The sequence below is a fragment of the Phalacrocorax carbo genome, chromosome 5 (assembly GCF_963921805.1).
Source record: "Phalacrocorax carbo chromosome 5, bPhaCar2.1, whole genome shotgun sequence".
In the NCBI taxonomy this organism is placed as follows: domain Eukaryota; kingdom Metazoa; phylum Chordata; class Aves; order Suliformes; family Phalacrocoracidae; genus Phalacrocorax; species Phalacrocorax carbo.
Window position 1 is genome coordinate 34,845,560 of NC_087517.1, and position 24,358 is coordinate 34,869,917.

The following is a 24,358-nucleotide window of genomic DNA, read 5'->3' on the forward strand; positions in this document are numbered from 1 at the left end:
GTTGAGCTGTGCGAAGTGAGAGGCACGTGGCTTTGTACGGGCCCATGGCTCTCTCCTCACAGCAGTAGCACCTCATTTGCAGAGCTGGCAGGGCTGCTCCGTGCTGGGCCCTGTGTTAGGGTAATTGCAACTGAAAAATTGGGGGCAGTGGGGAAAGGAAATATGCCAAAAGAGAATAGGAAGGAAGGAATGACAGAGAAACAAGACAGGTGGTAAAAAATAAAGACAGAACTAAAGACAGCAGCAGCACTTAGTAATAATGTGGAAAAATTTTTATACTAGATATTTCTGGCACTTCCCAGACACTGTTTTCTTCAACTAATTAGACTGTAACCAGGGCAGAATTAGAGCCTCCAGCACAAGGTGCAGGTGAGCTCAGCACAGGGCCTTGCAGAAGAGTGAGCTGTTTCAGGAGTGCTTCTTTCCTGTCCAACATAAACTCAGCATTGCACAGGACTGAAAAATCATGAATCAGCCCTACAAAAATAACTTTTTTTTTTTTAAATTATAAACTAGGTAGTTTCTGGTATTTATTATACTCATAAGCTTTTCCTCAACAGCCCTCAAACTTAGACCTACCTTTCAAAACAAATATACATAGAAACTGAGATCCTTATACATGGAGATAATCCACTGGCTGTGATTTTAAGAAAAAATATAACCTGAGAGTCACAGCAGAAATATGACTGCAAACACTGCAAATTGAGTCTGACTGGCATCAAAGCAGTGCCAGGCTGTATCTACATGGTCTTTAGCGAGAAGATAAGAACACATTTTATCAGCAGTCTGTGCTGGCTGGATACATCTAGTTTCTTCCCCAAAACCCTGTTAGGTATTTGCATCACTCTGAAGTCATCCTGTTAACCTTTTCCAGCACTTGGCTGAGAATGATAACATGGAGGTATCCAAGACGAGACCTGAAGCAGTAGAAATACTGGGAAAGGTGGTCTGGTTTCCTGGGCAGCCAGCTCAGGTATGGCACAACCATGGCGCTGTTTAAATAACCTGCCCATTAATACTGTAGAGGTGGTTTCAAGGACTGACCCTTGGCGGTATGGAGAAACCAATCAAAGGCCCACTGGCATGAAAGAAAATATTTCAGGTCTCCTTAAGAAGTTCTGAGTTGGATCCTGAGCTGGGTAGATACACTGTTTTCTCATGTGATAAGTAATTTCCCCAGCGTGTTTGTGTGTGAGAGCGCGAACAAATTTGTATTTATTGAGATGCAGCCAGACGGCAGGAGTATAGCAGAACAAGGCATGTCAGAGTGTGGATTTATTACCCATACGGTAGGCCATTTTCTTTTCATTTTGACCATAATGCCGTTCTGAGCCTCTGCCAGACTTCGAGAGCAGAGTCATTCGTGAGTCGACCCCCTGCTTCACACCCTTCATTTTTCTCACTTTGCAGGTTTTGACTGAGCTAATGCTTTCAGGAAAAAAGACTTATTGATTAGAGTGGAGTTGCTTGCAGCATCTGGGCTTTTATTGGTCAAGTTTGTGAGGTGTTTTTAGCCATTTGGTAGAGGTGCACGTAGTGTTTGTTCTAACACATTTAGTAAATTCTGCTGGTTTCTCTGCCCTGGTTTGTCAGAGCTTTCTCACTTAGTCCACTTGCCTTGTCACCTGCCCAGAGCCGCCCTTTTAGGACTGAAGCATGTGTCGAGATCACCTCAGCTGCTCTGAAGGCCATTCTTCTCCTCCTCCTCCACATTTTAGTTTGCACGTTGTCTTTCATTCCAAAACAAAAAAAAAATGGCCACCAACGCTCATATCCACATGATTTTCATTATTACCTAGATTTTATAGCTAAAAACAAGTCAATATTCTGTCAGGATGAGCTAGAGCAAGCTTTGTTTGAAGTTGTTCTTTCAACAACAGCAAAGATGTCCCACCGTGAGGAGTCAAGTCAGGATCAGGCATTGCGATGAGCATGCATGTGATCACATCAAAGGCAGACTGCTTAATACAAAAACCATTCATAACAAATCATTATAGTCATATTTTTCTATATTCAAGTGTGTGGTAATGATGGTTTATGCTGTTTCTTTGTTGTGTTCTCCAGTATAGTTAGAATATATTGAATAAGGATTATTATAATAGCGTTAGTAGTCCTACAAAGCCACATGAAAACTGAACTGAGACTCTCCAGAGTTCGCCCTGTTGCCTTCAGAGGTGTGTTAGCAAAGAGAGATTGAGACATTGGTGTTTAGCCGGTATTGCCACCTAATTCCCTCTGTCCCTCATGGCTCACCAGCTCCTCTTTTCACTTCCATTTACTCCTCACAGTATGGTCCATCAGGCAAGTTATGTGCACGTCCCTTGTGTCACTTAGGAAATAGGTGACGCTTTGTATAGGAGATCAAGACTATGAGCTGCTGTGCATACTCCTAACCATCCCATTGGAGCTGCTTTTCTGGAAATTGCAAAGATTTTATTCCATCCTGTTTTTTGACACTTGTCAAGCATCTTTGGAGGACACTGAGCAAGTTATCCAGAGGCTCAAGCACAGAGATTTTGGTGTCCATTTGCTAAAACAGCTAAACCACTAGTCATCAACTCTCAGTAGAGCATGGGAAGCTGTGTGAATAAAGCCATAGCATGATTTCTTGGGATTGTAGCACCTACAGAAGACTCTTAACTCAAAGCGATTGAAGTGTAAGGAGGTGTCTACAGCAGCAGGACAGTTTGGGGCTTTTAGTTTTCTCCTGATATTGCAGGAGGTAAGCGCAGAGTCAGACCAATCTACTGATGGTACTTTCAGTCAGTTTTTTCTGATATGGAAACAAAGTAAAATGTCTCCAGATGGTTTCTTACTTGTGGGACTTGCAGGCAATACAGATATTCTTAAAATCACAACTATCTGATCTAAGTGCAGTGAGAACGCCAGAAAAGGACCAAATGATTAAAACAGGAGCTGTTGTGGTTACCACAGTCCATTGACTCTGTAAATTGTGTATAGTGCCTTCCCAGCCAAAGAATTTATATTGCTTAGGAGATTGAGATAGTCTCTGAAGTGACTTTCAGATAATATTAGTGACCTTCTAACCCATGTTAGCACTTTTCCTTGAACTCTGGAAGTTGCTAATCTTGCTAATACAAATAGGAACTTGCAGCTTAACATTTCTCAGTTTTGTGAGTAATAAGCAATGGGCCTCAGCGATTAGCTGCCCTGAAGCCTTACTATGTTCCTAGAGTCTTGGTATTAAACCTCAACAGTTGCTAACATGAGAACTACACAATGTGCATGAGACAAAGAGAATCATACTCCTTTTATTTTTAGAAGAGGAATTCAGAAACTAGATTGTTTTTGCTAACTTTTTTTTTTCAGTTGAGATATGAAAGCAAGTGCAAATCAGAAAGTACAGCGAGAAAAAAAAAAAAGGAAAAAGAGTCACCTTAGAAAATTAGCATCCACTAGTCTTCAAGCTAAAAAGCAGCAGGAAATATCGGGAAAACAACTCTTTCTAAGATGTCCAGGTTTATCAAAGCACTTATCTGCACAGCATGGAGAAAACAAGCCCCTGCATGTGTCAGTCCTGGGTGTGGGTACACATGCCAGTGTCTATGTTTGTGCAGGGAAAGAAAACACACCTTAAGGAAATGTAAAGAATAATATTGTCTGTGGTTACTGAAAACAGATGAAGAAAGAGAGAGAGATAAACAGCTGTCTCTTTTAATCAAGGCCATGGCATGTTTGGACATTTAATGACAGTGTGCACATTCATTGTGGAACGCTGGATGCAGAGCTTCTTCAGACAAATATGAAGGAGTGACCTATTATTTTCTAGTAGAAATTAAGAACTGCATTGTGCCTTAATAAGGATGTTCCTCTCTAAATCAGTCAGTTCTCTTCAGAATGCTCAATCTTTCAAGTGCCTTCCTTGAATGACTTAAGTAGTTGTTTTACTCAGCTTGTGATGTGGAACCATGTGAAGTCCCTGGTCAAACCACACCTGCTTGACAGTTCTAAATAGAAACAGGAAAAGGAGGGGAAAAAACAGGGCATGTGTTTTTAATTACAAGGAAATACAGGGAAATTATTTGCAGAATAGTAAAATAAAGAAAAAGATAGCTCTTTTCCATAAAAAACATGTTTTCGCCCTCCTGAACTGGAGCAATTGTTGTATTCCTGGTAGGTGAGGAGTGCTCAGCTGTCGTAAGAAGTCTTCTGCCCATATCTCCTGTTGTACTTTGCATACAGCCATTCATTACAGCTCCCAAAGTATCTGCCAAATATTCTGTTCCCCTGTCACAGATGGTAAAACTGTGGCACAGCAAAGCAGCGTGACTTGATAAATCCAGATCCTGTGTCCTGTCTAATATCTTAACCACTGGAAATTCCCTGCCAAGATTGGCTGTCAAAGTCATCATCTCAGGGAAAAAGATTTCTAAATTTAAAATATAAATGAAATTCAGTAAAAAACCCAGGCCTGGATGTAGCTGCAGAGAAGTGGGAAGGAGCTGTACAGCAACATGAGCCTTCCGGTGCTGTTGGGTCAGGATCATACATGTGGCACATGGAGACACTAATGGTGTGAGGACACGGCCCTTGGACACCCTGTCCACCTTTGTATGTTGGCTCTTATATGAGCGTAAAGAGTTCCTTGGTCATTTAAGGAAACAGAAAAACCACAGCGCAGACCCTTCCTAGAAAACTTGACAATGAAGTAGAACAAAAATCTAGACTGTTCTCTGAGTTTCCCCTTTGGTTCTTTGTACATGAACTTTGTGGATATAAAGGTAAGCAAAGTTCTACAAAGACGGCCAACCCCTCTTTTTTTCCTTTTAGGATCATCAAAATGCTCATCATGGTAAATTTGTTTCTTTTTAATATAGTTTAAATTCAAGCAAGACTGATAAGAAATTGCTGCAGCATAGCTCATACCTAAAGATATCAACACTGTCTTTTACTATATTAAGCCTCAGGGAAAAGCTTCTGGTACAAAACATCTACCTTAGCTACTTCTGTGGTCTATATCACTGTAGTATCTAAGCATATCACAATCTTTAATAAACTTGTTTCCATATTCTTTGTTAGTAGAAAGTGGTTTTATTCCCATTTTACACAGTAGGAAACAGGACAGAGGTTAAATAACTTGTCCAGGGTAAGAAAGCAGGCAGTGGGGTCACACTTTCTCTCTTAGGGGCAAAAGCCCTTTCTCCTCCAACAGCTTTTGTGAAAGCTTGGGACTCTCTTTCTTGAGTAAATAACAAAAGCATCATATTCCAAGTCAGAGCACTCCAAACCAAGAGCCTCCAGTAACACCCAAGGTAACGGGGTCTAGTGGAGTGGATGCACGACATCAGGTGGGTCAGTGGGGCTACCCACACGCTTCAGCGTGTCCTCCAGCCTTTGTAGGTTGGACCCAAATGTGCAGTAAGCCTGCACCACAGCACTGACTCCGGATGAAAGGATGACACTGCAGAGGCTGTTTATGCAGATAACATCAGTCAAAGCTGATTGATACTTAAAGTCTGGGTTGATTTAATTATTCTGTAACCGGCAGAAGGATATCGCTAGGTACTGTGTCTTGCTAGAAAGCAGAACCTACTGAAAGATATCAAAAGGTGCTTATATACTTTAATATAGATGTAGATGAGGTTTCTTATGGATCTTTTAACAAATCCTCTTCTTGGTGCCTACCTTAGTGGTCTTTTTCTCTCTTGCAGTACTCAGCCATCAACATTTTTTTGCAGTCCTCTTATACCCATATTTTTATTTTCCCCTCAGTCCCTTCATGTTTTTGACTTAAGGGCCAGTTACAAACCTTACACAATTGCAGACAAGGGTGTTGACTTTCCTGGGTTTCAAATTTAACCTATGCTGGAGATCGTCCCCTCCTCTGGACAGCACTAAATCTTTCCTGCTAGAGATAACTAGTCCTTGGGGCTTATAGCTGTACTTCTGAAGAGAATAATGTTTTGCCTTTGGAATGGACTAGATTGCACCGCACGGCAGGTAATTTCAAAACATTTTCAAGGAAAACATGCCCTTGGGTCCATCTTAAGGCCTTCACTGTTAAAGGACACAAGGCAGCATGTGATGCTATCATACACCTCCATTATTTTCCCAGGGAGCAAACCGGTGAGGCTTGGTAGCGACGAAGCCTGCCCAAGCTGCAGCTTGAAGGGATCATTGTTTAAGTAGAAAAAGGAAGAAGACGGGTCTTTCTTCAGATTTTCTTGTAACTCCGTAATTCAGAGAATTTATCACAGACCAACATAGAAATATCTGTGTTGGCCCCATTCAAAAACACTGTCTGTTGGCCAGGCATCGGCTCCGTGAGCAGCGCGTTAAGCTGATGCAGTGGATAGATTTTTCTAGAGAGAGAGAAGTGCTTTGCTACAGTGCTGTCTTTACTAATGTATATTCTTCTGCTTTCCATCAAACAGTCAATGAAGGCTCAGGTGAAACCAATCAAAAAGAGACATCGACCTGTGACATTTGCCAGTTTGGGGCAGAGTGTGACGAAGATGCAGAGGATGTTTGGTACAGTAATTTGGTCTACTCTTCTATTTTAATGAATGTTTTATTATTTAAAGGTACTGTGGTTTAGAAAGCATTAAAAATATTAGATATTCAATTTTCTGTACCCAGAGATTCATCAAACAATGACTGAGGTGGTTATTATTACTCTGAAAAAAATGTATAAAACAGTCGGGTTTATAATTTTGGAACATGCACAATTTAGACAGTCTAGAAACACAGTTATCCGTTTTGTTGCTGTTATAACTTATGTTATTCCATCTGGGGTTTTACAGCTTTATACTTTGGTAAAAATAGAATTGGGAAAAATAATTGACCTAAAGCTTTTCCAGTTAAAAACTATCAGTAGTACTATCATCATGTTAATTCATGTGTGGCATTAGGAACGCTGGGAAGTCTGTCTCGATTTTTCCTAGTTGCTGGAGTTGAAGACCTAACCCTCAAATGTTTTACATAATTACGTTGTACATTTAGACATTTTCTCAATGGAAATTGTTTTATTTTTTATTTTTGAAAGAGTTTTCAAAAGTATTCCTTTTTTTCCATTGTTTTAAACCTTAACCACATAAGCTGAAGGGAAGTAATTCTATCTACTCAGAACTTTTTATTTATTTATTTTGCCAAGAAACTATTCAAATATATATAAGGTCATCTTTAAACTAATAATTTCTTTGCGATTTTTAAGCAGCCAATAGATCAAAAAAGCCGCTATTGACAGAGCTGTACTTCTAACACTGCCTTAATGCCAAGCCTCATATTTCTATCAAAGTAATTAATACAAATTTCAAGAGGCAACAAAATAATCATGCAAATTTTAGAGCTGTTGTCTCGATGATGCTTCTGAAGCTGTGGGCTGGTGGTAGCTAAAGGTTGGATACAGAGATTGGGCAGTGAGATGTCAATAAAGCAATATTATCCGAACTCTAACATGGATGGTAGGAGTTGAGCAGAAAGAGGAGTCAATGAATGAATTAATGAATGGTGAACATGACAATTGGGCCCAGTGTTGGGCAGCTGACCTCATCCAGGCAAGGCATCCATGCACTGCTGGTCACGCATTAAATTATGAACATCTCTGCTGTTCAGTGAAGATGCTTAGGAATAGGGTCATCCATTTGTGCTCATTTTGGTTTTGTCTTGCCAGGCTTTTAATACCCTCTGGTTCTAGTGTTTAAAAAACACCAAGTAAACAAATCCCAGAGGCCTTGCTGTGGCTCCAGTCATCAAAAGAAATTGTGGTGTTGAAAAACAGGAGCAAGATGCATCATGGTTATAGGTTTGCAACAATGTAATGAGATTTGTGTGGAAGAAATTGCTTAATTTTGACTTTGCTTAAGGAAATTATCCCAGGTGTCAGGATTTTCATTGTCTTCTTGACCGGTTGTCCTTGAGAGTTTTGGTGGTACGCTGTAGAAACAAAACCATGGTAAAATTAATATATCAAAATTCACAGTCTAGTGCTCATGTTTTCATAATTAAGTGCACTTCCAAATTGGAAGGCAGGAGTTAGAGAGGGGCAAGGAATAAAATTAGCTATAAGATAACATTATTAATCATAAGCACTGAGTAGCAGTGTTTATTTTTTTTCCAGAAATAGCTCGATAAAACAGCCTGATCCAACTTACCCCAGTAATGTTTCCACTGCAGCTTTCGCACTGTCTAATTCCTCCCCTTTGAAACAACTTGGCTTATACGGAGCAGCGCAATGACTGCAGGAGCTGAAGTTCTCAATCTTTACTGACAGCCGGTCTTTCTGCAGGGGAAGACACTTCTTGGGGCAGGAAGCAGGGAAGGGCATTTGCTAGGAGGATGCTACCAGAGAAACTGTTAAAAGGCAGGAAAGCAGATTTCCAACCAGAAGTACAAAGACCATGTAAAGCCTGTTAACATCTGCTTTGAAGTAAACAACTTTATATGCCATAACAGAGCCCTGTTTTCCTGTCCCTGCCCCCGATTAGTCTTGGATAAACATCTTTCTAAAAAATTAGCCTTCCGGGTGTTAGCTCTTTGTTATTCTTATTTCTAGAATAAAAGTGGACTATGTATGGGGGACCTAGATCCCTCTTTCCAGTGTACGTTAATTGAATTTCCATGTTTGGCACCAGATAGACGTATTCCCCCACTCACCCTGCCAAGATTTGGTGTGCAGAAAATGTCCTTAGATTAAGTGGGAAAAGAAATTTCAGTTTATTATTTGATCGCTGTTTTTATGTGGATCAAATGTCAGATGTAAGCAGGCTTTACCTTTAGCTACCTCACCTGACTGATGAAGTTTGTAAAATCCAAACAGGGTCAGTGGGTCCCAGCGGCCCCAGGACCTGTAGTTACAAGGTGACAAGCCCAGCGCTGGCAGTGTCCCCTATCAGTCAGAAACAGTTTGAGGGTTCAGGGTCAGTGCCTGATCTATTTGAGGTAAGAGGAATGCAAGCTGGTAGTAGAGCCAGGCCACGGAGAGCTGGAGATACGAGGTTGGCTGTTCGCCTAATATTTCTAGGGTGCCAGAGAGGATCAGAGAAGAGAGCACAGGTGTGATAGCAGATGTGGTTGGGCTGCTGATGATTTAAAGCGACAATTAACATTATTCTGCATTGCCACATTCTGTTAGTCTGCAGTCCCTCGTCTCTGGTTTAACTCTTTCTTTTTTTTCCTGTTGGTTATTCATCGCTAGTTGTCACTCAGCTAAATTGTGCTATTGTACTGTGTCACCATTATTTTTAAATCTTTTTATTTGCGTAAAACCAATCTGTTAATGGCTAGACTCCTGGGATTCTGAGAGGGGGTTTGGCACATTGAAGGCTACTCAAAGGGGTAAGATACGTGTGTGAACATTTTCTGGAAAGTACAAAGAAAAGGCAGAAATGAACCCGCTGTAATAACAGGTTTTCCACAGCATGGTAAAGCACACATGTATTATTATCCTATTCTGCAGTCTAATATCACTAGAGTGAATGCAATTTGGCATTCCATTAGTGAATCCCTTTCTCTAGGTTAAAAACAAAGACTGTTCAGTTGAAAGTCTTTAACATCTTGCTACTTTAATATGTGAAAGCTTCTTGTCACTAAAAGGATCGTGTATTACTGGCATTATTCCCACCTTTAATGCATTTTGCACCAGTGGGCTTCATGAATATTTAAAGCAGGGCAGTGGCTGTGCTCTTTAGCGCTGGATTGCAATCTATTGGTAAATCAGACATTTTGTATTGCTTACTTTGGGTTTTATTTCTGATCTGGCTAAGGAGTAACTGATTTTGTAAGACAGGGCTATTCAACATAACACCCCGAGAGATATACTTAAAAGGAAATGAAGAATGAAGCGTAACATTGTGAACCGTGGTATATTTCTAAGATCTTCCAAAAAGCATCTATGAAATACTCACTCACTGTATATAAATAGTACTCACAAAATGGAGTGCCTGCTCATCGGCTAAAGTGGCTTAGTGTCAGTGCATAACCATGTCAGAAACCTGGATTCCAGTATTAATCTCCTCCTTATGGGCCACTGAGGAAATAAGAGCGCTCTCTACACTGGACAAGCCATGGTCTGGATGGATACTGGGCAGCTATTTTAGAGGTCCACAATGTGTCCAAGTAAGTGGAAAGAGATGAATAATAGGAAAAAACCTTCTGTTGAATTTCCTGTTGGAAAACACCAAGAAGAGAAGACAGGAGTGTTTTCTTAAAACAAGATTAAAGCCTGCAAACCTCTGACTTGTAGAGTTAATCAAAATCAAAATGATGAATTGGGGTTAAATATGCATGTTTTTTCTTGAATTTCAATATCAGCAGGTTAGCCAGCAGCAGTCTCAAAGTGCAGGATTGCCCAGAATAAGATGCAGTTTGCTAGCTATAAGACTAGCTTATAAGATGCAGAGATGTATAATGTGCTTGGGAGAGAGTGCTTTCCCTGCAGCCTGGCAGTGTCTGAGGAGGTGAGGAGGCCATCTCCACAGATTGCTCCTCTGCTGTCCCCTTCCTTCCTCCTGGAGGTTGCAGGTGGAGGAGAGAGGCAGCAGTGTCCCTGGCAGGAGGTGCCTGACCTTGAATGAGCCACTCAGGGGTTTGCACCGGTGATTAAAAAGGGCATCAATACCCGTGCTGCTTACCACAACTTGGTCCCACACACTCCAAGGACTCCTCCTTGGCTGAGCGTAGGGCTTTATGCTCTGCCGGAGGCACCATGCTTGTGGTAGGCAACTTTCCTCCCTCCTCACGAGCCTGGCCCACACTGGAGGGGCCTTTTCCATTTCTTGCAAGCGGACAAGGATTCCATTGGGCAGGTTCAGCTCAGGAGAAGGTGCTGAAGCCATTCTGTGGGGACACTGTGTCCCTGATGACCCAAAGCTAGGAGCTTGGAGGAAGGCACGTTGGTCTCAGGCATGCTGTGCAGCTTGGGTGGTATTCCCAAGTGAGGTGGTGATGTTGCAGCATAATTATAGCAGGTCCCTTGTGTCTTGCACTTCTCTTCACATGGCTGGGACAATAAGCTCCACTTACCCACAGCAGACAGTCACACACACAAAACATATTAAGAAAATGAACTGTTTCAGTCCTTTGTTTCATATTTTACTGCTAATCACTGGTACATATAGTTTGGATAAATGCTCCTATAAGGCAAGTGAACAGTCTACAACACATGAGGATGGTGAAACTGCATTCTCATGCAAATAAGCCGCGCTGAACATGGGAGGTATCTGTGCAAATCATGCAGCTGCCATCAGCAGTGACCCCTACAATCAATATTGCTCTAGCAATCAATATTTATCTTTATTATAGTATAGAAAGAAAACATAAAAGAAACTAATGATTTTGCCAGCTTCTCAATCCACACAGCAATTAGGTCAGTCAGCTTTGGGTCCCTTCCCCCTTCAATCAGTTGCTCTCAACCAGAGAATCTGCAAACAAGATGTTGTACTACTATAAAGTAGCTTGAAAACTCACATACATTACACGGGTATTGGCTGCTTCATGTTCAGCAGTGTGTATAATAACTGTGTGTGACCTACTTGTTTCAGATGCAGAAACAACAAGCTACTTTAACATCTGCAATGTCCCGTGCATTATACAGTAGATATATTGCAGTTTTCTGCTGCTTTCCTTTCTCTTTTAGAGAAAAAGTAGATCTTCATTCATGGCTATGTATAACACTTAAACATACTTACCGGACTTGTAGTTCAAATAAACACAGAAATCACAGAATTAAAAAAAGCAACGCTGCAAAGACTTACGTTTCTGCTTAACTTGAGATCACACCTAAGGCACAAAGTGAAGCTGCTGCTGCATAAATCTTCATGTGGAGCTTAGTAGTCATGTCTATTAACAGTCCAGGCAAGGTTTTACAGAGGAAAGTAAAGGGACTGTTGCACGCCATCTCTGCATTGCACGGTAGGAGATGGCCAAGTGGCTTACACCCTCCTACACACTTGTCACTTATCTTAGACCCAGCCTAATAATAGAGCTACCTCCAGTGTCTGCCCAGAAATTAGCCCGATTCACTGTAAATGTTTCATTTGGTGCATGGTCTGTGATCAAAAGATTTTAAAATAAAACCAGCTGACTTCTAGTGTAACTGTTGAGACACCATGTTGAGATAACTGTAGAGATACCATGCAGTGGGCTAAGAGTCAGCAATACTGTAAAAAAGTAGCCCAAGCAACAAGATTTGAACTGGAAATTGGTCAATGAAGGATTTGCAATGAAAGACAAAACATCAGGAACTCTAGAAAAAGCAAGATGACACCTACCTCTCCATACATGATATTTTAATTATTAAACCTGCTCAGAGGAAGGGCCAGTGTGTTTGTTTTCATATGGGGCTGGTCAGCCAGACCTGCTGTCTGGGGTGTGAGCGCTGAACAGAGAACCCAGACATGTTCCTTCATTTGGGATGTGGAAAGAAATGCAACATGAATGGGCACAAAAGCAGGAAAACTAGCGAAAATACAAAATCATAGCTTGAATTGTCCACAGCACTAAAAAGAAGAAAGCTTCAGCCATTCCAGCTTAGGTGAAAGCTTCAGGCTTACTAGCGACCACTATGTACACATCATGTAAGACTCAGAAAATAAGGTCCCCAGGTGATCGCTGCATGAACGCCACAATTCCTGTTAGGTTTCTCGCTGGCAAGCTACTGATATATTGTAGGACTCTTTCAGTGAGAAGTTTCAACTTAAAACTAGCCCATGTGAAAAAGTTACTTTGTGCCCAACCATAGCCAGAGAAAGATCCCCACTGACTTCTAAAGGACCTTAAATCAAAGCAAAAAAAAGTGGTTTTCCTCTTTCTCAGCAATGAGTCTGCAGAAAGAGCAAGGGAAGATATGGGAACAAGAAGTTAGCTTTATCTTCAGAGGATGTTTCTCTAAGAGCAGCTAATGGTCCAGTCTTTTTGAGAAGTAGGAGGCAGGAATGAGCACACTGTATTTCTAAACTGAATGCAGTACTAGAAAGTGCTTGGCTAGAAAGTTAATGCTTAGGAAAATGATGGCTTGTTTGGCCATCTGGTGAAATTGTTTTACTCAACACACATTTTATTTGGTTTTAGTTAAAAACAGCCATTTTTCCTAGTCAGGTAAGTTTCACAAAATCACCTTACCATCTTTGCATCCTTCATCCTCTGCCAAAATAGCCTACTTGATTTTGAAGAGAGACTGATTCCCAACTCCCTTAGGGTGGTGGTTTGGAGAATTTGACCTTTCCATCCATTGAGTCAACACAATCCTTCAGAGGCTTATGTTCATTTGACAAACTCCTGCCTTTCCAGATTCTCAGATTTATTTTCCTAATAACATTCTTTTTAAAAAATGGTTTTAACATAAGCCAAGATTGTCTGGAGTTACTTATACTTCATAGTGTTTTATTACCAATACACTTTAGAACACTCTGGTAAATAATTCAGCCTACACAAAGAAATTGGCTATATTTTCTCTATACATCGAGGAAGTCTGTCATGTAGACTATATATCACAGCTCTAAATGTTCTCAGACAAATGGAAACCCACATTGTGTTCAATCTGTACTACTCACCCAAGTAGGTCTTTTAGGGACCCTATGCAACACATACATCTCTTATCCAAAAACTAGAATCCCTAACATTTGGGTTTGCAATAAAAAAGAACTTTTGCAATTACAGCAAAACTCGCTGTGTGTCCGGGGGATAATGCTCTACACAGTCATAAAGCTTATAGATGTTTTTTTCCCTTGTGCTCCTCTTTTCAGATGTTGATCCAAACTTTGTTTTCCATTTCAGAAGGTGAACTTCCAGCTTATGGAAGTCAATGAAAGTTTTTCCACTGACTTCAGTGAAACAAAAGTTCTCTCTGAGTACCATAACTGTGGAGTAACTTAGCCAGTGGCAGAAGGGAGAACAGACTCTGTTGGAGTGTAAATGCACAGTCTTTCACAGAGTACAAAGGAATAACTTGGAAATTGTGATGATAAAAGCAGAATTTGGCTTACTGACTCCTTCAGTTGCTTCAGAGGAAATATTGATTTAGGAAAAACCAAACATAACTTCTGAGATTTTGGGAGGTTTTCTTGTCTTATTATGGTGCCATGCTCCTGTAGGAGCAAAGCACAAATTCTTCTGAAATTTAAGGGGAGGAATACTTGTAAGACACATAGGCCTGTCACTTGTCTTTACAATTATTAGTCTATCAACATTAGAGTCGGGGGCGGGGGTGGGGAAGCTGTAATAATTTTAAAAGCATGGCTCAAAATAGCTGAATTTTCCTGTTAAGTTTCCACGGCCAAGATGCCTACCCTTAAGTTCAGCATGCAGTGTGTGGATAGGAGGCATGGAGACACAGAGGGGTGGGTGGTCATGGCAGAGGGGCTGGAGGGGTGGACTGGGAAAGGACAGAGGACTGTGAAAGCAGGGAGGAAACCTAAAGCTGACTTGTAGCTAGTCCGTGTTGCTGTTTGCTGGAGAGCAGGGAGGAGCCGCAGTGGCTGCCCACGCACAGAGGCTCAGGGAGGGTTTTGGGGACGCTACCTGAAGGTCTCAGGGGAGGTTCTCTTCTCCTCACCTGTCTTCCCTCTGCCTGGCTTGGAGGCTGTGAAATGGCACATCCAGCGTAGAGCAGGTGAATAAAACATTCATACGGCAGGGATACCTGGAGGATGTTTGGGGCAGCGGCTTGGCTGGCACCGAGGCTGTGGCTGTGGACTACGCTAATGCCGACCTGTGCGTGTTACGAGGGTGCACGTGCATGGCTGGGCATTGTGTGAGACGGCAACGGCATCCCTCTGTTTTCAGGACATTAACATATACAACATATACACATGATAGCATGGCTGATAGCAACCATTTTGTGTGCTTAGTGTAACGGGATCAAATGAACCCAGGGTTTGGGGTAATTTTTTTATTTTATTTTACTCCTCTGACACCAGCTGTGACTGCAGTTTTCAGTCCTGTGTACAAAAATGCAGCAACCTTCCAATCGCACGCCTTTATTTGCATTTGAAGGAATCGTTTGGCAGTCTGTTTTGTGCTCTTTCTGTAATACATGATGTTGTAAAGATCAAGCCTGGCTCCTGCCGTTTTGTGGGAAGTATACAAAAGGATCCCTTTTGGCTCTGCAAGGGCAGGGCTGTGCGCGGGTGCTCCGAGGCAAAGCCACCACTTGGTTGTGTAACCCCATGGCTGGGAGAGCCTGGGCTCACCAGGTTGTGAAAGTGCACATAAGGGATAATATGATAATGCACATCAAATATTAATGTGCATTGACACATAATCGTCTGCGTACATCAGGGCATTACAGCATGAAAGAGCAAGTGCAGAGACCTTGGAGAGCAATGCGCTTTTGCACCTTTTTTTCCCTGTTTCCTTTCCACTTTTTGTTATTTAAAAATAAGCTTTCCTCCCTGCCTAGCCCCCCCATTTAGTGAAAGTCATACCCTCCTAGTAAACTGAGCGGTGCCTTCATGACGGCCTATTTAGTCGCAATAAAAAGCCGATTGGCCTAATGTGCAATCAAGAAAGGAGTGACATTTATTGCTTCAGTTTTATGATGCTGTGAACTGAGCAAGATTTGGAGCCTTACAGTGCCTTCAGGGGGCAGGAGATCACCAGCAATGAATTGTATTTATACCTTTTCCAATTTCCTACTAGCATTTTAGCAATAAATAGACTGTGTTGTTATTGAGTTTTATGTAAGTATGTTTACGAAAGCAGGAATACAACTTTGTAGCTCAGACTTACATGTGTTGGCTAAATAGATCAGCAGAGAGAATAACTATGTAAATCACTGGGAAAGCACTTTACAATTTATTATCAAATGTCTTAATAGAATGCTTCATCTCTTCCATCCCACTTTATATTAACTATTAAATTAAAACTGCATCCATTGTGGAAGGTCGGAGGCTCCTTCACACACCCATGTTGGAACATCAAGGCCACGATTTGTTCACACATCTAAGCCATTAAAAATACATCCCATGCATTAAATATGAGCCTGAGCAGAACTCAATAGGAGCTGACGCACGGGGCTGACCTCGGCTCTCACAGCCCCTGTGGGGTGGCAGGTGTCCCTTCCCCATGGCATCCATCTCCTGACCCGGCTCTTTCCCCCATGCAAGTTGCAGCTAAAAGCCTGTGTGAAATGTGCCCAGATGTACAGGCTTAATTGCTGGCTCTCAGCCTGCCCATTTTGTAATGAATCTCTCCCATGCAGAGGAGCACAGGTGCCCCAGGGACGCCCGTCCCGGCCGGGGCGCAGTGCTTGCGACGTGTCCCTTTCAGGAGCTGCAGGTGGATTCCACTGATCCCTGTCCCAGACCTGAAGAAGGTTACTCCCATCTCGTTAGTCTGCTGGCAAGGACATGTCCTTGAGCAGCACGTTTCATCAATTTGTTCATCTTCCTTTCCCTAGCAATGGTACTTTCCCCTGGGGCTTGCTCCCAAAGGCAGCTAGCTGCTGTGGTGAGACAGCAAGAGAACAGGCAGTATCCCCAGCTAGTAGTAATGCCAAGTTTTGTACAGCAGCTTTCACCTATAGACCTGAGCACTCTGAGGTAAAAAAGGGTTACTACTGCACTCTCCTTGCACATGCAGCGATTTGCTTGGGGTTGCATTGGTCCCAGGGTCATACCTATGGGCTGAGATCTCATTTCATCACTGCACAGGATGACATGAGGTTATCTTGCTGTATTTCTTTCTGTGCAGGAGGTGCAAACAAAGCCTGAAGGAAAGCCTGGAGTATCCTCCTAAAATGTCATTAAATAGCTAGACTGAATTTTGTTTTGTAATTTAAGTCAGCCTGCCAAGCAGGGTAGCCTGGAGTACACGGCCAATTCAGATGGTGCTGCCTCAGGCGGGTCTCCTCGGAAGCGTGAGACACACGTGTTTGAGGATGCAGAGCAGTTTATGGTGAGAGTTTGTCTGATTTCGCACATGTGGAGGGAGTCTTTACAAGGAGGCATTTTTCTACCATCATTTCCTTCTCACTAGTTTTAGGAAGGTCGCTTCTAAGCCTTGCCTTCCCCACCAGCAGTGGATAGCTCACGCGCTGCATGGGATGGGGCTTGCAATGCACTGGTCTCCGCTGGCAGAAGAGCTGCCATCCCTTTAGTCTTGCTGGTAAATCAGAGTCTGCTTTCAGAAGTAGTTTCTGGTGTAGTTAACAAAGCTGTTACCAGAAATTTGCCATTAGTCCTGTGCCAGCTGGTACCACAGTTCTTCGTGAGCAGGCCAAGCAGCCTTGCTGCGTGGCAAGGTCCATGCCAGGACCTGCAGCTAGATGGTTGTCCCGTGCTTCCCACCCCACGTTGCAATATTCCCACGGGCTGTTGCAGGCCAGAGTGAAACACTGGGATTCACAGGAACAATTCTCATTGTTCTGCTGCTTCAAGATAGGAGCAAACAATATCAGCAGTCTGAGGCACACAGCAATAAAACGCTTATGAAGGGCAGCCTCAAATGTTTACAGAGGGAGAGAAACAGTCAGCAAAGCTTTGTTTTAACACAGACTATAGAGACATGAAGGATACCAAGTGTAGGCAAACCATAAAAAGGCATTTATTTTATTCTATGGGCTTTAAATAAACTTCACACGTTAGATACCTGCAGACACTAAAATTGGCATGTGAACAGAATTAGAATTTTCTTCTCTAGTCACACAGCTAGCGTGAGGACTTTTCCATCGCTCTTCAAACCCAGTTGTCAGCCTTGTAATTCTCTAGTTCCTCTGTATGGGTTTAAAACATCCAGTCTAGCAAAGACTGCTTTACACAACTTTAGTTCCTTTTAAATAAGAATGATATTTAAAAAAAAAAAAAAAAACACAAAAAAAAAAACCCCTGAGGCATTTATTTTGCCCTAAAGTTGTTAGCATACAATTCAATGTACTGTTGAGGGCACTAGAGGCATCGGGAAGCCAGATGAAGGTCATATTATAATTGGTGCTTTGAATTGTAAGAGGGAAGCAAAGGTGAAGTTTGTGATGTTTTTTGTCCAAAACTTATTAAAGAAGTTATGGGGAAAAAATGAAAAGAAAATTAGGAATCAAGTTGCAGTATCTTGCATAGCAGATTAAAGCAGTTTTCATGATCTGCAGCATCCAGGATAAAACCTTGAAAACTGGTGGAGCATGGGGCCAGCTCCTCACCAAGCTGGTCCAGCTCCAGGAAGGAGCCATCGCCCGAGCGGCTCTCCTCACGGCTGTAAGGCGAGGTGCCTCCAGGAGCCGTCCATGAAACCATTTTGAAACAGTCTCCATGAGCTGTCATAACAAATGTGCTCTGAAAAATCCATACGTATTTTTAAGCATCGCCAGTCGCTCCCTGCTATTAAGCAGCAGCAGCGTGGCAGCTGTACGGCAATTGCCCTAGCTCCTGGCTCTGTGCTCCAGCTAGACTCCCACATTATGTTGTATTTGGTATGCAAGGAAGGGCAGCAATAAATATATTCACCACTTCAGTGCATTTTAGCTTGACATATGTCCAGTAAACAATATTTTGGTCTCTTGCAGTCCAAAAAAAAAAAAAATCACCTGATTATTCAGCACTTCCTTCTGTTATGATGCTTTGGGGTCCTTCAAATCATTTTCATTATGCACTACATAATAATAAAAATCTCTATGCAGTATGCTGATAATTCCACGCATGGTGTCTGTGATTTCTAATTGTTTGAATAAAAAGATGCTATTGAAATGCCATGCAGAAACATTGCATCGCCCTGAGGGAATCAAGCTTCTCTCTTTTTACTCCTGGTGAAGATAAACATTTGAACAGTTGAAATAGGTAAAATATCCCAGGGAAGACACTGTGAAAAGTAGACGTGCTAAAGCCCTTCATTCAGAAGCTGAGCTGCAAAGGACAAAAAGGAAAAATAAATTAGATAAATAAATAAATAAAGAACACTGAATAGAAGGCACTCAAAATAAGCCATGCTTTGTCTTCTCTTGTGATCTTAAAGCAGAAGAGAAGCACTAGCAGACCCAGGAAAGAAATATCACATGCTATTTTTGTGCTGCCATTATAAAATATGTATTGTTTATTGTTCTGCACTGCAGCTGAAGTTTTGCATCAGCCTCAGAAACACAGCAAAGTTTGTTTTGAAGAAAGCACGCAGCGTCTCTATTCTTTAAGCTTCTTAATGATGTTCTTAAGAGTGTGGTGATAAGATTTCAGTCTCCTGGCAAGCACAGGCAGGTTGTAGGGTATGATTCATAGAAAGCGTAAAAAATAGCGTGCCTGTGTGCATTATGACTATATTTTATATATACTGTTTTATTGATATGTATGTCTGTGTACCTGATGTTCAGCTGTATGCGAAACCAGGCAATGATGCAAGGCAGTTTTGCCTCCTGGCTGGAGGCATCTTTTGGTGCCATTCTCTTGGGCTGTGCTCCACATGCTGCAGAGACCACTGTAGAATAACTGGTCTTGGCCAACCTACCAAAAGTCCCTGGTGACTCTTGATTAAGGGTTCCAGGACTTTACACTAAAATTTACCTCTCTGTAAAATGGGTAGAATAGTACCAAGTCATTGCTGCTATAGGGCTCTGAGAGATTGCTGTAAAGCTTAATGGCGTACTTGTAAATGGGCTGAGGGTCAGTGAAAGAATCTGGTATTTATGTGGTCTTTTTGAGACTGATGTCGAAACGGAGGTGCGTGCAAGCCCCCTGCAGCGATCCACTTTAGCTGCCTGTGTGTGCAGGCAGCTTTGACGATGACTGGTGTGGGGCTGAGGTGTGTAGCAGAGGCGACCTGTTGCTGCTCCTCAGTAAAAGGGTATTGCGGGTAGCGTCTTTTAACAAGGCGTGATGCAGCAGCACGCAGATGGTCTGAACAGGCTAGCTTTGCTCCCAGAGGTGGTGGATGCATGTGAGCACAGGTCTGTCCAGCCTGGTTAACCTCGCCAGTCCCTGCTTTGAGCTAGTTCAAGTATCTCTGTGTGGCGTTGTGTTGAGACATATTAAACATACCCAAAGCTGCCTGGGTAAATGAGCACTCCCACCAGCCTCCTGACACACGGCTGAACCACGGTACAATGCGTGTTCAAATGTTGAGGCGTAATGTTAAGCCTGGCTTCATTTCAACTTGCCTGCTGGTAATGTCAACAAAGGTGCCCCGTGTACCAGAAAGAAAAACCTTGCAGGAATCCAAATGATAGAGAAGGCATTTGGGACTGATTGCCAGGCTCTTTATGCAGGCATATACTGCCAGGTTAGCTTTAAATGGGCATTTAATGTCCTACTTGGAGGGGCAGGGGGCTTGGAGAGGATCATACTGACATCCAACCAGAAATTTTGAGTTTCTGATCATTGTTTTCTAGTCAGAACAGAGGAAGATAAGAAATGTCTCTGGTGGAAATATCATAAATGTACAACAACCGCGTTTTTATTTATACACTGTTTTATGGCAAAGGGAAGGCTTTGGGCTTTTTTATGCTGCAAAATGTTGTTGTTTTTTTCCTTGCTTTTTTATTTTTGCCTGGAGAAAATATACGATGTTTAAAATGACTGCAGAATGGAACATCACTTTCCCTGTAAAATAGTGCTCACTGAGACATGGTGGGATCTCGCACTTGACCAAATTAGCATATGTGCTCAAATATCAGAGCTCTGACTAGTAAAAATAACACTAGATTTGCATTTTCACTTTTTTAGCTCTCGATTCCCTGTCTGTTTGGTTTTATGCCTTTTTTCTTGACTGACAATTCTCTTTGTGGCAGATTTATTGCTGTTCTGCTGTTTGGACCCTGTAATCAGCTAGACACTTGGCTGAAGACGTTAGTCATTTCATTAAGTACTTTTTTGCAGATATCTCAGACACAATTTTCTGTTGCTCTGGTTCCAAAAAGCAAATGACCCATGGCCAGCAAAGTCTGAATATGAATCTTTAATAAACAGAGGTAGTACCAACAATGCTCTCAGGTTTCCAAACTGCAGAGGGCTAATTAAAAGATGTTGAATAGGAAAGAACTGCCATTGCCGTCTCGCTCTGACAAAAATGTGCCTGCATCTGTTCCCAGTAAAACCACTCTTTTAGAAGCATTGCCTCATTTATCCTCCTTCCTTCCCATCAGAGCTACATATGAAACCTTCCTCGTGCTACGCGCAGATATTGCCCCGTAATTTTTTTTAAATTATTTTTCAGTAATACCTTGTGGAAAACAAAGACTGAATAGTTGTCTTAGGAGTAGAGATAAAGCATGGAGTGGGGTTCTTTTTATCATCACTGTGTCACTAATGATTATACTTTATTCATGAACTAAGGAAATATAATTATAGCACTCCCCTACACTTTACAGGCAAAGAACCATTCTCTCGTTTTATTGAGACACCTCCTTAAAACACTGTTCCTCCCTCCAGGGACAGTCCTTCATAAACCTGAATCCTGTCTTCAGTGGCATGCTCTCTGCAGGCAAAGGTACTGTCTGTGCCCAGAAAATAACACCATATGTTACTTGCAAAAGAGCAGGGAGCTGGGAGCCGGTGTGCTCACCAGTGTACTCACCCATGCCTGGTTTATTGACCCCATTAATTTTTACAGAGACCGATTCAACAGAAAGCCAAGTTGGCTGCTGCAGCTTGGCCAAGCAGCCTGGTGCAGCACATTGCCATTGCTGCTGGGATGCAGACCTCTCTGAGCTCTGGGCAGCTTTTTTTTCATGGTGAAGATCAATACAGGAAATAACTACAGGTCCACTTCTGTGCTCTTCTCTAATTTCTCTTGGAAGAGGAGAACCATGTTACACAGGCAAAATAGTGACAACCACTCCCAAAATGCACATGGGTTCCCCTATGCTGTTCAGAACATTTATTGCAGTTACTGCCTTGACAGAAGCTCAGAGACAGAAGTGGAGCACCCTACCTTGCACCCTACAAGTCAGTAGTGAGGCATAAGGAGGTGCCCATCAGCATCTTACCTGCCACCGGCTTAGCTCAGCTCTGTCAGCCCTCCCATAGGCAGCCTCATGGGCTTCTCCAGCACGTGAGCTAATATCACCTCTGTCTGCAGAGACCTTCCAACTCTGCCTTGACGTGATGTTCTCATAAGAGGGTCCAGCAATGTCACTAAGCTGTGCTGCAGTGTGTGCATGGGGAAGTTAGCCCAAAATCCCCTGAGGAGGTGCCCAGGTTTGCTTGTTGTCTTTTTAGTTTGTTTTGATGTTTTGCTTTTGTGCTCACCAAAATAACAAAGTGGATTGCTGGATGTTTAGCTCCTCCAAGATTTTCATCATATGAAATGAAATAGAATAAAATAAAGCATATAAAAGATATGTGCAATTCATCAGAGACTATAATAATGACCTGGAAGAATAGACATAAGAAAGTGAGCCTTGTTTAATGATTGTTTACAGTGACAGCCCAAATTTTAATCAATTAATATAAAAGCCCATTACATGAAAGATGTGATGGGCCTGTGGGACAGCATTCAGTATTTCTTGCTTTCTCAGGGGAGCTGCAGGGTATCAGCTGACATCTTGGAAGCACTTCTTCCTCACAGATGCTTTTAAAGCTGCTTTTCTGACTGCAGAAGTCATAGTTAAGCCTTACACATGTATTTTATGTATGCTCTTGGGTACAGTTTTATCCTGTGACCCCTAGGAGACCTCATTGACCTTCTCACAGTTTCTTTAGCCCAAGGAAAGCTCAGTCAGCCTTTATATTGCCAAGCTTTCTTCAGCACTACACTTAAGACCACAGAAACTAAATAGATTTATTGATATAACTATAATCAGAAGTCATAGCCAGGATGATAAAATGGTCAAATGATCAAATTACTTAAAATTAGATGTGTACTGAAGTGCCTTGGGGACTGGGAAGCTCCAGGCAGGCAGCCGGTCAGCCCCATAGCAGCAGGATGTGTGTTTCCAGCCCCACGCAGGCAGGGTGACCGGGGGGGGGTGATCCTGGGACCAGTACGGCCAACAACCAAAGGAGATGAGGCCACTCCAATTTTGAAACTTGTGAAAGAATGAGAAGGTAAGAGGGCAGAGCCTGGATGTGGCCAGGTTGCAGGTTGAGTGTGAGAGGGGAAGCGCCAGCACTGGGTGCTAGCTAGGAGCAGGACAGGATTTCTGGCATGACAAGTGTTGGGTGAGTCTCTCTTTGGGGTAGGGGATTCCTGTGTCCCACAGCATCTGAAGTCTTGAACTCCATTAGGACTCTCACTTCATATATGTCCTTGGGCCCAAGCGAGGATGTCACAGTTTGGTTCTGCTTGTTTAATAGGAGACAGTCCCAGTTCTGCATTTTATAATGCTTCGAGAAGTGAAAGCACCTTTACCTGTGGCTACAGGATTTAATTTAATCAAATACGTTAAGTGCCATTCATTTTGTATTTACTACGTCGCCAGCGGATCCTGCTTAAGGATGATGTATGCACTGTGGCCACGTGTGCCTGGGCATGCGCATTTGCAGTAAATGCCCCACCTTTTTCTCTGTAATTTACTCTTCTGGACTTTGGGGGCATGGTTGAAATGACAGACTGTTTGTTCCTCTAGTTTGAAAAAATGTGTTTGAATATACTGTCATTTTCCCTGATAAGAGAGCTCTATAAATTAAACAGAGTCAGCAACCCAGGTACATTAATCTTCCTGATGCGATCCCAACCTTAGCATTTCCTGACATATGTTTGATGTTGACTTAATTGTGCAGCCCTAAAGTAGGATTTGAGTATATAAGTGCAAAAGTAGTAAGAAACTGCAGACACAAGCTGGAAGCTGTCCACTGAAAACTGTGCAAGGGGTGGATGATGCACAGATCCTTGCAGCAAGGAGATTGGGGTGACAAGTTTATCGTAGCAGTTTTTTACCGCCCATCTAGTCAACCCTGAAAATCAGGCTTCACACAGGAGATCCTGTAAGACTTGAGCATTGAGTGTCATCCTGAGGTTGTCCCTTTCTACTCTCTTTGCACACGAGCAATCTGACATCAGCACAAGTAGTATGTGGTTCACGGTGCTCGTATAGTGCATCCTCCTAATGCACCATGCGGCTACATAGATCTTGCTTGGAAAGAAAGGCTGGTCTCACAGTTAAGATGGTAGAATGGAGTTGAGAAAAATCTTGGTTCTCTTCTCACTTTTACTGAAGGAGGTCGGAAAAGTCATTTTGGAACTTTGTTTTTTGGAAGGTATCAAAAGATGCAAATAAATGCCTAATGGGCTCTGAAATGGTGTTTGAAATCAGTGGAAGATAGGTCTCTGAGATTTCAGAAATCCCACACAAAGTGTTTGCATGCATCTTTAAGCATCTAAACACCTTTAAAAATATGTCTCTTAAGCGCCTAACTCTGTGCATAGGTTCCTACGTCCCCTAGGCGTTTTTGAAACTGCATCCAAAGTTGCTTAGATTTCCCCTAAAGAGCATCCTTTTGTTTTAATTTTCTCATTGACTTAATTTTCTCTTGACTTGAGACAT

At 42.3% G+C, this 24,358-nt stretch overlaps 1 protein-coding gene across 2 annotated transcripts in view; it reads left to right on the plus strand.

The window, feature by feature from the left end:
- TMEFF2 (transmembrane protein with EGF like and two follistatin like domains 2) overlaps positions 1-24,358 on the plus strand; it is a 134,882-nt gene that overhangs the window by 73,118 nt on the left and 37,406 nt on the right. For both annotated transcript variants that reach the window (XM_064451983.1, XM_064451982.1), the window contains exon 5: positions 6,396-6,492. In XM_064451983.1, coding sequence (XP_064308053.1) covers positions 6,396-6,492 — 97 coding nt within the window. The remainder of the gene's footprint in view (positions 1-6,395; positions 6,493-24,358) is intronic.